The 15,627-nt window shown below is 33.3% G+C and overlaps 1 protein-coding gene across 1 annotated transcript; it reads left to right on the top strand.

Moving 5' to 3' along the window:
• Window positions 1-4,979: 4,979 nt before the first annotated feature.
• Window positions 4,980-11,806, top strand: LOC142222450 (odorant receptor 49a-like). Its single transcript, XM_075292594.1, has 4 exons — window positions 4,980-5,821; window positions 10,104-10,305; window positions 10,376-10,531; window positions 10,596-11,806. Exons 1-4 carry the CDS (start codon window positions 5,001-5,003, stop codon window positions 10,650-10,652), a joined length of 1,236 nt encoding a protein of 411 aa, XP_075148709.1. The 5' UTR covers window positions 4,980-5,000; the 3' UTR covers window positions 10,653-11,806.
• The last annotated feature ends 3,821 nt before the right edge of the window (window positions 11,807-15,627 follow it).

Below are 15,627 nucleotides of genomic sequence, written 5' to 3' on the forward strand. Positions count from 1 at the left end.
GCAGTTTTTATTCAATTTACTTGAAATTGGAAATCTAGAGGTATTGTAGGACCACAAATACGTGTGCCAAAAATTGTGAGTATCGGTCCATGTTTTGGTGTGGTCCCTATATAAAACGACCTCCCAATTAAATACAATTTTTCTGAAATTGGAAATTTATAGGTATTTGAGGACCATAAAGGGGTGTGCCAAAAATGGTGAGTATCGGTCCATGTTTTGGTATAGCCCCATATAGACCGATATCCCGATTTTACTTCTTGGGTTTCTAGAATCCGTAGTTTTTATCTGATTTGCCTGAAATTGTAAATATTATTTTAGGCTCCCAAAAACGTGTATCGGATTAAGTTTTTATCGGTCCTTTTGGTAATGCCTCCATATAGACCGACTTCATTTCTTGAGGGTATAGAAGGCGCACTGATCATGAAAATTGCTTGAAACTCAATGTAAAATTTTCAGATTTCAGATACTTCTCGGGTGAAAATCTACAGATTTAAGATTTCAAATCAAGACGTTATTTTATAATTTTCTTGCACACTTACAAGAGATGTTAATGATTCCTCTAAAACTCAAACAAAAATGGTTCTTATAAATGCAGAATCTGATATAGTCCTCATAGGTGAAATCTTTAAATTTATCTTCGGGAAGTGTCCTCAAGTCCTCAATCCCTCTTGAAATTTCAAAGGAAACCCTAATATTTGGTTCATGGTGGTGGGTATTTAAGATTCGACCCGGCCGAACTTAGTGCTGTATATACTTGTTCTTCTTCATATGGGGCCGTTTTGCGATTTCGACCTTAAAACGCTCCAATAACGCCATATAATAGTCACTGTTGATGATTTTTCCCTTCTCAAGATAATCGATAAAAATTATTCCATGCGCATCCAAAAAAACAGAGGCCATTACTTTGCCAGCGGACTTTTGAGTCTTTCCACGCTTCGCAGACGGTTCACCGGTCGCTGTCCACTCAGCCGACTGTCGATTGGACTCAGGAGTGTAGTGATGGAACCATGTTTCATCCAGCGGGAGAAGTGATCATCCCGCCAACCAACCACTATCTATCGCCGCTGATCGCTTATTACCTCGCTGTAACCAGGGCCGGAGTCTTTGAGTCGTAGTCTGAAGATTTTGCTTGAGTGGGAGTCGTATAAATTTGCGATCACTCGAGCCACTTGTTCCTCAATTTCCTCATTCTATCCTATTCCTCAGCTAGGGGTGTGCGATCACTCTCGCGAAGATTGTCGCCTTACCTTACCACGCGAGTAACGCTGGCAAAGTTAGAAAAACACTTTACATCTTTATAACTAAAGAAATATTTCGACAAATTAGATTCGATTGGGGTTTTTAATCGAACAACGAAGAACTGAATTTCAGGCAATTCAAAGTGTATTTATGTTATATAGGTGAAATTCCACGGTGACATAAAAAGTAGGTTTTACTAGAATATGGGCTGAATTGATCAATTGTATAGTCCATTTTTAACATATTAAACTATTGATTTTTAACCCTATATATGCTCTTGATAAAGGTACAATATTAAGGCAATATAGAAGTAGAACCTAAAGTTCCGAATTTTTGGCAGGCATGTCGAGTTCGAAGATGGGTCATACCGAAAAAATTTGGGATATAATTAGCACCTACATATAAACCCATCTCCGATTTGTTTTGAAGAAATTTTTGCCAGTCTAAAATTTTCATAAGATTTGTCAGAAATTTTGAGTTATTTGAGATCCATAAATAAATGCGGAAATTTTCCGTCGGCCCAGATTTTGTATATGGAGATAATTACTTGAAAGATCTCCATATACACCCGATGTCCTTGGAAGCTATAATTTGAAATTAAACCCCTGCCAACATATGTTACCATCTGAGGCGGTCTTTTGGGAGAAAGTTTGTTTACTCAAAGCCACTCGAAATTCTTTACATTAAATTAATGGCCTCTAATGTCCATAATTGATTGACCGTTTATAAATCTATGTTTCACCATTTTACTTCTATAGAAACAATATTCGTAACTGTCCAGCTATTCCTATCATCTGTTGTATGATAGTGGTTATTTAAAATTCCGCCCGTCCTAATTTATGACAGTTTATATATCCGACACATTACATTTTTTAACATCTAAACTTTCTATCTGATTAGTCCGACATTTTAATTTTTGTGTATTTTTCTTTTTTATATAGATTTATTTTTTATAAAATGCCTATATAACAGGTTGACTCTGAAGTCCCCGGTCTAACAAAGAAAAACACATTTTTTTTGTCAAAATTCGTTTTTATTATTCAACATAGTTCCCTTCAAAATAGGCCTCAGTTTCGGCGATCACCTCTTCATTTCAGCCAATTTTTTTCCCTGTGATGTGGGGAAGCAATTCGAAGCCCAATTCATGAATTTTTGCCATCGTTCTCAATGACTTGTGGCACGGCGCGTTGACTTGGTGGAACAACACTTTTTTCTTCTTCATATGGGACGTTTTGCCGCGATTTCGACCTTCAAACGCTCCAATAACGCCACTGTTGATGGTTTTTCCCTTCTCAAGATAATCGATAAAAATTATTCCATGCGCATCCCAAAAAAACAGAGGCCATTACTTTGCCAGCGGACTTTTGAGTCTTCAGCCGACTGTCGATTGGACTCGGAAGTGATGGAGCCATGTTTCATCCATTGTCACATATCGACGAAAAACCTCGGGTGTATTACGTGTTAACAGCTGCAAACACCGCTCAGAATCATCAACACGTTGTTGTTTTTGGTCAAATGTGAGCTCGCGCGGCACCCATTTTGCACAGAGCTTCCGCATATCCAAATATTGATGAATGATATGACCGACGCGTTCCTTTGATATCTTTAGGGCCTCTGCTATCTCGATCAACTTCATTTTACGGTCATTCAAAATCATTTTGTGGATTTTTTTGATGTTTTCGACGGTAACCACCACTGCGTTTACCAGCCTCCGTGCTCATTTCACCACGCTTGAATTTCCCATACCAATCAATTATTGTTGATTTCCCTGGAGCAGAGTCCGGAAACTCATTATCAAGCCAAGTTTTTGCTTCCACCGTATTTTTTCCCTTCAGAAAACAGTATTTTATCAAAACACGAAATTCCGTTTTTCCATTTTGTTCACAATAACAAAAGTTGCTTCACAAAAGACGCTCACAAACTAATTGACTTACAGGCGTCAAATTTTGACACGAATCATTTGAAGGTTGGTACTATATAAAAATAATATGCATTTAATACTAGCGACGCCATCTATGTGTCAGACCGGGGACTTATCAGCCAACCAGGATTTTACTTAAACTTAACTTCTGGACCCCTAATTATTTTTTGAAATTTTGTGTTTTTATGAATTCATATTATGGAGATTGTTGTTATCTACCCATATTTTGATGTGGTATCTATATAGTCTTGTGTCGTATTTTAATTTATTGGCCTGACATTAAAATGTAGAGTTCTTTACATCTCTAAAATGCAGAGATTTGTCGTCGAATCGTATCAAAAATTAAAATTAGAGTTCTTTTGTACATATAAACACATATGGCAAAATAGAATACTTATATCGGTCTATTTTTGGAACACTACATCTTAAAATTACAATTGGAATACTGTTTAAATGAGATTTTGGTACACCACCTGGAGTCGACTCCAGGCATCCGCCCACAGCGGATACCACAGTTGGTAATATTCTACCAAAAATGGTTGATGTTTTACTGTTTGGTAGATTGGTAGAATTCTTCAAGATTTGGTAGATTTTACAAAATATTCCTTTTCAACTAATAGATACTTCAATTTCTATAGAAATAAAATTTTGACAAAATTTTCGATAGAAATAAATTGTTGACAATCTTTTCTATAGAAATAAAATTTTGTCACAATTTTCTAAAGAAACAAAATTCCGAAACAGCTGTACATCCAACCATCTTGCAGTCTATAGGGCTTTACCCAAATAAATTTGACAAGCATACTCTTCCTCTGTTGGTTAAGCTACACTTGTAGTTTAGTCAATGCATGATTTTAAGCTGAAATCAAAAACAACAATAATGATTGAAGAGAAACCAACAATAACAAACAAAACGAAATAAAATTTTGTAAAAATTTTCTATGAAATAAAATTTTGACAAAATTTTCTATTTGACAAAATTGTCTATTGAAATAAAATTTGTCAAAATTGTCTATAGAAATAAAATTTGACAAAATTGTCTATTGAAATAAAATTTGACAAAATTTTCTATAAAAAAAAAATTTTGACAAAATTTTCTATAGAAAAAAAAAATTTACAAAATTTTCTATAGAAATAAAATTTTGTCAAAATTTTCTATAGAAATAAAATTTTGTCTAAATTTTCTATAGAAATAAAATTTTGTCAAAATTTTCTATAGAAATAAAATTTTGTCAAAATTTTCTATAGAAATAAAATTTTGACAAAATTTTCTATAAAAATAAAATTTTGACAAAATTTTTTGTAGAAATGTTTGAAAAAATTTTCTATAGAAATAAAATTTTGACAAAATTTTCTGTAGAAATAAAATTTCGACAAAATTTTATATAGAAATAAAATTTTGACAAAATTTTGTTAGAATTTTCTATATAAATAAAATTTTGAAAAAAATTTCTATAAAAATAAAATGTTGACAAAAATTTCTATAGAAATAAAATTTTGACGGAATTTTTTTATAGAAATAAAATTTTGACAAAATTTTCTATAGAAATTAAATGTTGTCAAAATTTTTGGTATTTTGTTTTTGGCACGAGTGGCAACCGTGGCTCTTACTCTTACACCTTCGTAGAACAAATTAATATATTTTACTAAATATTAACACAAACATTTTTTCAGTTTATATACAAGGATAACAATTAGATGAAATTAACTTAACCACATCAAATAAACCGCACATATGTCCAATTGTGATAATAAGGCTTAAAGTCAAATCGACCTTAGTATAATATCATCTCTCCATAGACCCATTTCAGACAGTTTCTAGTTGACTTCAAAGGTGACAATGACATATATCGTGCGACTTAAAGCTTTTACCGAGGAAAAAGATTTTACAGATTTTTGTAATTTACCAAATCGGTTAATGAAAATCTATGGTAAAGATTTCCAAGGAACTCCTCGTAAAATATGGCAAAATTGGCTAATAAGGATTTATTCCGCAATATCATTCCTATGCCAAATGTATTGTTTCTATTTCATATGTCGAGAGGTGTATCGATTTATGATGATTGGAATACCAGATTTGGCTCTATTCTTGAGATTACTTTCTGGATTCATGTATGCTCTGTTTGGTACTTTGAAATTTATCGTTTTTCAATGGCATATTAGTGACATGGAATCGCTAACCCTTCGTCTCAAAGAAATCTATCCTGCAACGTCCAAGGAACGTCGTTTATATCGAGTCGATGAACATTTTTGGCCCAAGTGGATTTTGGTCATTGTTTATCTTTATTTTGGAGCTGTTACTTTTATTTCCCTATCACCACTATTGGAAGGAATTATTTTGTATTTGCTGTCCTCAATTCGTATGGGATTCGGAAATGCAGAATTTGGTTATTATAAACTCTATGACATTCTCTATAGTTTCGAACATCGTAAACCATTTGCGTATTTGCTAACCTATACAATTGAAATTTTCCATGCTCAATTCATTATAATCTGTAATGTTTGTCCAGATATTTGGCTTTTGTGTTTTATCATTCAATTGTGTATGCATTTTGATTATTTGGTTCGAACTATGAGCGACTATGAGCCTAATGAGAATTCCTTCGCCAAGGATAATCGATTTATAGCCGAGTTTGTTAAGAAACATCAGATATTATTGGAGTAAGTACATTTGAACTGTATTTGGTGAACATTAGAATTGTTTATTTGGAGGCAACCTCATGTTGCATATGTTAAAAGTTTAAAAAACGCATAAAGGGGAGGACCTCTCTTTACTAAAATATTGTAAGTTGAGCAATTTCAGTTTTTCATATATCCGCTCAGCTATAGCATGCTGTAAAAAGTCTAATCGGGAGAAGTGAGGGTATCTCAAAATACCAAATATGGCACATATCTTTGTCAACCAAAAATTCCTCTTGATTTTCTACTTCAATAATCAATAATCGGATAAAACTCGGAGGTTCGATTCACGGTTGCCACTCGAGACCAAAAAAATCTACCAAAATTTGGAGAAAATTTTACCAAACAAAAAATCTTATTTTGCAAAATTTTATGTTTATAGAAAATTTTTCCAAAATTATATTTCTATAGAAAATTTTGTCAAAATTTTATTTTTATAGATAATTTTGTAAAAATTTAATTTCTTTAGAAAATTTTGTCAAACTGTTATTTCTATAGAAAATGTTGACAAAATTTTATTTTTATAGAACATTTTGTCAAATTTTAGTTCTACAGAAAATTATCTCAGAATTTTATTTCTATAGAAAATTTTGTCAAAATTTTATGTTTATTGTTTTTTTTTCAAAATTTTGTGTCTATAGAAGATTTTGTTAAAATTTTATTTCTATAGCAAATTTTTCCAGATTTTATATCTATAGAGAAATTCCCAAAATGTTATTTCTATGTAAAAAAATTGTTAACATTTTATTTCCTGTAGAATATTTAGTCAAAATTTCATTTCTATAGAAAATTTTGTCAAAATTTTATTTCTATAGATAATTTTTTCAAAATTTTATTTTTATAGTAAATTTTGTCGAAATTTTATTTCTATAGAAAATGTTGACAAAATTTTATTCTTATAGAAAGTTTTGTCAAAATTTTACGTTTATAGAAAATTTTAACAAAATTTTATGTTTATAGATTTTTTTCAAAATTTTGTGTCTATAGAAGATTTTGTTAAAATTTTATTTTTATAGAAAATTTTGTCCAAATTTTATATCTATAGAAAAATTTCCCAAAATGTTATTTCTATAAAAAAAATTAAAATTTTATTTCTATAGAAATTGAAGTACCTCTTAGTAGGGAAGGAATATTTTGCAAAATTTACTAAAACATCATATTTATCCATATTTCCAATTTCAAGCACATCGGATAAATATTGCAGATTTCATGTCCTCAAGATAATCGATCTATATTTTAAACCATGACACCTCGACAAAGCACCTCGAATTCCAATTTCAAGCAAGTCGTAGAAAACTAGTAGGTCCCATGCCCCCCAAGAAGTCAAATAGGAAGATCATTGTATATGGGAGCTATATTAAAGCATGGACCATTGTATACCAAATTTGGTATATCTTTCCATGGACGTAAAAACTTTTGGATTTCCATTTTAAAGCAATTCGAATAGAAGTAACTGCGCCAATAGGCATAAGAAGACAAATCGGGTGATCGATTTAGATATAACTCCCATATATATGTTTTTCTGATTTCGACAAAAATGGTCAAAATACCAACATTTTCCTAGTAAAATCGCCACTGCTTAGTCGAAAAGTTGTAAAAATGATTCTAATTTTCCTAAACTTCTAACACATATATATCGAGCGATAAATCATAAATAAACTTTTGCGAAGTTTCCTTAAAATTGCTTCAGATTTAAATGTTTCCCATATTTATACCCTGCGCCACACTGTGGAACAGGGTATTATAAGTTAGTGCATATGTTTGTAACACCCAGAAGGAGGTGAGATAGACACATGGTGTCTTTGGCATTAATGCTCAGGGTGGGTCGCTGAGTCGATATAACCATGTCCGTTTGTCCGTCCGTCTGTCTGTGAACACATTTTTGTGATCAAAGTCTAGGTCGCAATTCAAGTCCAATCGCCTTCAAATTTGGCACATGTTCCTAATTTGGGTCAGAATAGAACCCTATTGATTTGGGAAGAAATCAGTTTAGATTTAGATATAGCTCCAATATATATATCTTTCGCCCGATATGCACTAATATGGACCCAGCAGCCAGAGTTTTATACCGATTTGCTTGAAATTTTGTACAAACATAACACTTAGTCGTATAGTCAAATGTATAAAATTTGATTGAAATCGGTTCAGATTTAGATATAGCTCCCATATATATCTTTCGCCCGATATAGACTTATATGGCCCCAGAAGCCAGATTTTTTACCGAATTTGGTTGAAATTTTGCACTAGGAGTACAATTAGCATTGTAGCATTGCGTGCCAAATTTGGTTGAAATCGATTCAGATTTATATATAGCTCCCATATATATCTTTCGCCCGATATGCAATTATATGGACCCAGAAGCCAGAGTTTTATCCCGATTAGCATGAAATTTTTGGTAGAACAGTCATGTGTGCCAAATTTGATTGAAATCGGTTCAGATTTAGATATAGCTTCCATATATATTTTTCGCCCGATATGGACTTATATGGTCCCAGAAGCCAGAGTTTTGGCCCAATTTGTTTAGAATTTTGCACTAGGAGTACAATTAGTAGTGCAGTTAAGTGTGCAAAATTTGATTGAAATCGGTTCAGATTTAGATATAGCTCCCATATATATCTTTCGCCCGATATGGACTAATATGGTCCTAAAAGCCAGGGTTTTGGCCCAATTTGGTTGAAATTTAGCACAGGGAGTATAATTAGCATTGTAGCATTGCGTGCCAAATTTGGTTGAAATCGATTCAGATTTAGATATAGCTCCCATATATATCTTTCGCCCGATATGCAATTATATGAACCCAGAAGCCAGAGTTTTATCCCGATTAGCATGAAATTTTTGGTAGAACAGTCATGTGTGCCAATTTTGATTGAAATCGGTTCAGATTTAGATATAGCTTCCATATATATTTTTCTCCCGATATGGACTTATATGGCCCCAGAAGCCAGAGTTTTGGCCCAATTTGGTTGAAATTTTGCACTAGGAGTACAATTAGTAATATAGACATGTGTGCCAAATTTGATTAAAATCGGTTCAGATTTAGATATAGCTCCCATATATATGTTTTTCTGATTTCGACAAAAATTGTCAAAATACCAACATTTTCCTTGTTAAATCGCCACTGCTTATCCGAAAAGTTGTAAAAATGACTCTAATTTTCCTAAACTTCTAATACATATATATCGAGCGATAAATCATAAATAAACTTTTGCGAAGTTTCCTTAAAATTTCTTCAGATTTAAATGTTTCCCATATTTTTTTACTAAAATTGTGTTCCACCCTAGTGCATTAGCCAACTTAAATTTTGAGTCTTTAGATTTTGTAAAAGTCTATCAAATTCTGTCCAAATCGAGTGATATTTAAATGTATGTATTTGGGACAAACCTTTATATATAGCCCCCAACACATTTGGCGGATGTGATATGGTATCGAAAATTTAGATCTACAAAGTGGTGCAGGGTATAATATAGTCGGCCCCGCCCCACTTTAGACTTTCCTTACTTGTTTTTTACTAACATAGTGTACCATCCCAGGGCATTAGCCGACTTAAATTTTAAGTCTATAGATTATAAATTTTGTTCAGATGGAGTCAGATTTAAATGTATGTATTTGGGACAAAAACCTTTATATATAGCAACCAACACATTTGACGGATTTGATATAGTATCGATAATGTGGATTTACATAGTGGTGCGGGGTATAATATAGTCGGCCCCGCCCGACTTTAGGCTTTCCTTACTTGTGTTTTACTAACATTGTGTTCCACCCTAGTGCATTAGCCGACTTAAAGTTTGAGTCTATAGATTTTGTAGAAGTCTATCAAATTCTGTCCAGATCGCGTGATATTTAAATGTATGTATTTGGGACAAACCTTTATATATAGCCCCCAACACATTTGGCGGATGTGATATGGTATCGAAAATTTTGATCTACAAAGTGGTGCAGGGTATAATATGTTATAGTCGGCCCCGCACGACTTTAGACTTTCCTTACTTGTTTTCTTCTAGGAGAGGGTGTAATTTCGTAATTTTTGTGTGAAAAAGTACATCAGGGGATTAAATTTTCCTGGTTTTAACAACGCTTTGTTGAAATCTCAAAATGTGGTGTATAATTTAGTTAAATTTTCCAGCGACGTAATTCATTCTTGCTATAAAACAGTTTACTATTTTTTTGTAAATATTTTAGTTAATTTAATATTTATGAATGACGACAAAAACATGTTTTCTGTACATATCTTTTTATGCAATTCTTGATTGATATATTTCAGCATTGGCAATGATGTGAATAGAACATTTGGTCTTTTATTGCTACTACTTCTAACATCAACTGCCGCTATTATTTGCTGTGCTGGAATTTATACTTTGACCCAAGGATTAGGAAGGGAACTTTTGGAATATTGTGCTTTTCTACCATGTGCCATTGGTCAATATTATTTGATTTGCCATTATGGCCAACAACTAGCGATTATTGTAAGCTTTTCTTTAAAATAAAAATGATTAAAATGAAGAAAATTTTCTTACAATTATGTTTTTTTTTCAGAGTGAAAATATTGCAGTGGCAGCTTATAATCATACTTGGTACAATGGTTCACAGTCATATAAAAAATCAATTCTTTTAATTATGATGAGAGCCCAAAAGGCTTTACAATTGAATGCCTATGGATTTCGTCCTATATGTTTGGAAGCATTTCAAGCGGTAAGATAAATAGAAACTGTTTAGCTTTTGAGCGTGATTTCAATCATTTTTTTTGTGTTTGTAGATTATGGGCGAAAGCTATCGTCTTTTTGCTTTATTGAAACAAACAATGTTCGATTAAATGGATGGAATTTGGTCAAAGACACAAAACTCTTATTTGGATTAAACGAGCTTCATGTCCTTAATTTATTATAAAATTACAAATTTATTAATGTTAAAGTAGAACACACTTCAAAATATATATTCTTCTCTATTTTAGTGCACACACACAGAAAACAGATAGGTTGAAAATCGATTATTGTAACGAAAATTCTACATTTACAATCATATCACAGTTGTGTCATTCATTTTACTTCATTTACAATCGTTATTTCGTTCCTTCTACCATTTGTTGTTTGTAATACAAGACAATTAGTTGTCTAAACTAAACGCCTCTCTTTTGAAAAATTTTGATCGAATTCGATAGGCACAACCAACCTTATAAAACCTTTGTAACTGTCATTTAGTAGTCAGCACTTTCGTTTGGTACTCACAGCCGAATTCCTTTGAATATATTTTTGAAATGTCAATAAAATTATTACCATCAACGTTGAAGTATAGTGTGTTTTTTTTAATATCAAATAACTACAACTTAAAACGAAATATTTCTTATTCGTTTCGAAGTATATCTGCCTCATCCGTGGACTGCCTATAAAATATTGTCGTGAACAACCCGCGCCGTGCGAAACTGGCCTTAGCACACTATATTGGCTGTGAAACTAAAATAATACACAGCAATATTGGCTATATTGCAAACAAATAGATTCAGGGTACTGAATGCTACGGTGCGCATCCTTAAGGTAGGTATTAAGTTTGAGTTTATCCGCTAAAAACGTCATTTTGTCACGATTACTTTTATTTAATAATCCATTTTAAGGAATACATACTTTGTGAAAATTTGCTTTGGGCTTTTCCCCATCAAGTTATAATAAAATTTGCAACAAATATGTATAATTTTATGCATTTTTCTTATTGATTTAGTTTTCACTTTGGCGATTTTAGCGGCTAAACTCGAACTTAATATTCACCTTTAATATGGAATAATTTCATTGTGTTTAATACGGCGGCACTGAAAAAATCCATCTCTACATCTGCCTTATATATGAAACCCCAAGAAAGTGACCATCGGGGATAGGTTCGTATGTCGTTTTTAAAACTCCACACTAATTTCTTTAATAAATTTATTGTGTGTTTTAGACGGGCCATAGACAGTTCGGACACCATTTATAAATACTAATATGCTAAGAGTACCAAAGATTTAGCTCCATTATCTGTCGATTCCCCAACCTATTCATGATGAGGGTATACTTTTAAGGGTGAACATTTTTTATAATGTATTAATATATTGTATTTAAGTATATGTACCTTCCTATCATCTAAAAAATATAAATAAAATGCAGTATTTTGTGAGATTTTGTTATTCAATTCGGTTATGGTGCTTTAAAGTTGGGAGATACAACCAAATGAAGAAGGGAGCAACGACCAATTTCATCGTCTGACACAACCAACTCCATATATAGTATTAGTCGGGTTTCCCATCATTCGATTGAGTCGACCGAATTTGTTGGGTGTCACAACTGCCAACTGGTAGTTGCTACAACTGTCAAAAGGAGGTTGGCAATAAATTCGATTATCCCAACCAATCTGTATTCTCTGTGCACAAAGAAAACACAAGTGTATGGACAACTTTTTATTTTGTTAGATTTTTTTGAATTTCTTTGAAAATTTCAAACTATTATCACAAAAAAAAAAAACAAGAATATACGGCCGTAAGTTCGACCAGGCCGAAGCTTATGTACCCTCCACCATGGATTGCGTAGAAACTTCTACTGAAGACTGTCATCCACAATCGAATTACTTGGGTTGCGGTAACACTTGCCGATGGCAAGGTATCTTAAAACTTCCTAACACCGTAATATATACCACATAGTCCATATGTGGTATATATTAAACTAAAAAGGCCGATTAAATACGTATATAATTAAGTTTAAAATTTCTATAGAAATAAAATTTTGACAAAATAAAATTTTGACAAAATTTTCTATAGAAATAAAATTTGGAAAAAATTTTCTATAGAAATAAAATTTGGAAAAAATCTTCTATAGAAATAAAATTTTGACAAAATTTTCTATAGAAATAACATTTTGAAAATGTTTTCTATAAAAATAAAATTTTGGTAGATTATTTTTGGCTCGAGTGGCAACCATGATTATGAACCGATATGGACCAATTTTTGTGTGATTGGGGATCGGCTATATATAACTATAGACCGGTACGGACCAATTTTGGCATGGTTATTAGCGGCCTTATACTAACACGTTGCAAATTTCAACCGGATCGGATGAATTTTGCTCCTCCAAGAGGCTCCGGATGTCAAATCTGGGGATCGGTTTATATGGGGGCTATATATAATTATGGACCGATGTGGACCAATTTTTGCATGGTTGTTAGATACCATATACTAACACCACGTACCAAATTTCAGCCGGATCGGATGAAATTTGCTTCTCATAGAGGCTCCGCAAGCCAAATCGGGGGATCGGTTTATATGGGGGCTATATGTAATTATGGACCGATATGGACCATAATTACATAACAGCTTGACTTTATGCGTTACTTGTGCGTTGATGGCTATAGCGATAATTGTCCGTTGATGACAATAACGGCTACGTAGTCCAGTGGATAGTGTGTTTACTTACAAACTATAGGGTCCGCGGTTCAATTCTTTCACAGCAAAAAAAGCGTCGCCAAAAAAGTAGTGAAAATGTTCTTTTTGGATCCGGAAGTGATGCAAAATTGGCGCAGAAGCGAAGAATTTAACATGGGCTTGTCATAGGACGGGGCTTGTCATAGCTATTGCACTGAATTTGCATCACTTCTTAAGGTGTGATGCGAATTCAGTGTTTTGGATGTGAATTAAGAAAATTTGTGATGTTTTGACAAATAAATAAATTTAAAAATTTTTCATGATTTTTAATGCATTCTAACGCTTGTCTGGAACGTTTGACATCAAATATTTTCAAAAACTTGCAAGTTTTCCAAAATGGATTTAACATTTTTGTCGGCATAATTTAAATAATTCGTATCATTTTATTAATTCTTAATCTGTTTTGAACCTATTTGAAACAAAAAACGATCCGGCTGAAATGTGGTACATGGTGTTAGTATATGGTTTCTAGCAACCACGCAAAAATTGGTCCACATCGGTCCATAATTATATATAGCTCCATATAAACCGATCCCCCGATTTAGCTTGCGGAGCCTCTAAGAGAAGCAAATTTCATCCGATCCGGTGCCTTTTGGAGAAGCAAAATTCATCCGATCTGGTTGAAATTTGGTACGTGATGTTAGTGTATGGTATCCAACCACCATGCAGGAATTGGTTCATATCAGTCCATAATTATATATAGCCCCCCATATAAACCGATCCCTACATTTGACCTCCTGTGCCTTTTGGAGAAGCAAAATTCATCCGATCTGGTTGAAATTTGGTACGTGGTGGTAGTATATGATATTTAACAACCATGCCAAAAGTGGTCCATATCAGTCCATAATCATATATAGACCCCATATAAACCGATACCGATATTTGCTCTTGGAGGAGCAAATTTCATCCGATCTGGTTGTGCTACTATATGGCCGTTCACAACCATGACTAGCTAGGTCCAAATCGGTCTATAGTTATATATAGCCCTCAGATAAATCGATCCCCAATCACACCAAAATTGGTCCATATCAAGTTCATAATTGTATATAGTCCCCATATAGGCGACCCCCATATTTCAATTCGGGCTCTCTACGTACCGTGCAAAAGTCCATATCGATTCGTAATTATTTGTAGACTTACCTATACATACCTTTTTATACCCTTCACCACTACTGTGGTACAGGGTATAATAAGTTTGTGCATTTGTATGTAACGCCAAGAAGGAGTAATCATAGACCAACCTTTTAGTATACGGATCGGCTTAGAATTAAATTCTGAGTCGATTTAGCGATGTCCGTCTGTCTGTCTGTCTGTCTGTCCGTCTGTCTGTCCGTCTGTCTGTCCGTCTGTCCGTCTGTCTGTCTGTCTATCTGTCTGTCTGTTGATGTATTTTTGTGTGCAAAGTACAGCTCGCAGTTTTAGTCCAATTGTCCTAAAATTTGGTATAGGGTCCTGTTTCGGCTCAAAGACGATCCCTATTGATTTTGGAAAAAATCGGTTCAGATTTAGATATAGCTGCCATATATATTTTTCACCGATCTGGTCATAATTGGCGTGTATATCAACCGATCTTGCTCAAATTCCGTACATCCGAATATTTTATGAGTCTCGAAAAACTTGCAAAATATCAGCAAAATCGGTTCAGATTTAGATATAGCTCCCATATATAGCTTTCGCCCGATTTACACTCATTTGCCCACAGAGGCCAATTTTTTGCTCCGATTTAGTTGAAATTTTGCATAGGGAGTAGAATTAGCGTTGTAACTATGCGTGCCAAATTTGCTTGAAATCGGTTCAGATTTGGATATATCTCCCATATAAAGCTTTCGCCCGATTTACACTCATATGACAACAGAGGCCAATTTTTAACTCCGATTTAGTTGAAATTTTGCACAGGGAGTAGAATTAGCATTGTAGCTATGCGTGCCAAATTTGGTTGAAATCGGTTCAGATTTAGATATAGCTCCCATATATATGTTTTTCTGATTTCGACAAAAATGGTCAAAATACCAACATTTTCCTTGTAAAATCGCCACTGCTTAGTCGAAAAGTTGTAAAAATGACTCTAATTTTCCTAAACTTCTGTTGAGGATATCCAGGAATCAGAACCAAAGAACGCACACGATATACAAAAATATTTCAAACGTCTTTTATTGAATAAAGTTTCACAGAGAGAATGAAAAAATAATGTCGTATTCAATATACATATTTTTTCTACGAAAAAATGCAACGCCTACTAATATAAAATTATATTCATGAAAACAAAGTATTTCATTACAAGGTATCTTCAACACTACCCCTTAATGAAAATATATATAAATTATTGCAATCCCAACTTTTTTACGAGGTG

Source organism: Haematobia irritans, chromosome 1 (genome assembly GCF_050003625.1).
Source record: "Haematobia irritans isolate KBUSLIRL chromosome 1, ASM5000362v1, whole genome shotgun sequence".
Classification (NCBI taxonomy): Eukaryota; Metazoa; Arthropoda; class Insecta; order Diptera; family Muscidae; genus Haematobia; species Haematobia irritans.

Coding starts and splice junctions, on each gene's coding strand:
- LOC142222450 (XM_075292594.1), top strand. CDS start 5,001: ATGACATATATCGTGCGACTTAAAGCTTTTACCGAGGAAAAAGATTTT. Junction 5,822..10,103: donor AAACATCAGATATTATTGGA/GTAAGTACATTT, acceptor GATATATTTCAG/CATTGGCAATGATGTGAATA. Junction 10,532..10,595: donor GTTTGGAAGCATTTCAAGCG/GTAAGATAAATA, acceptor TTGTGTTTGTAG/ATTATGGGCGAAAGCTATCG.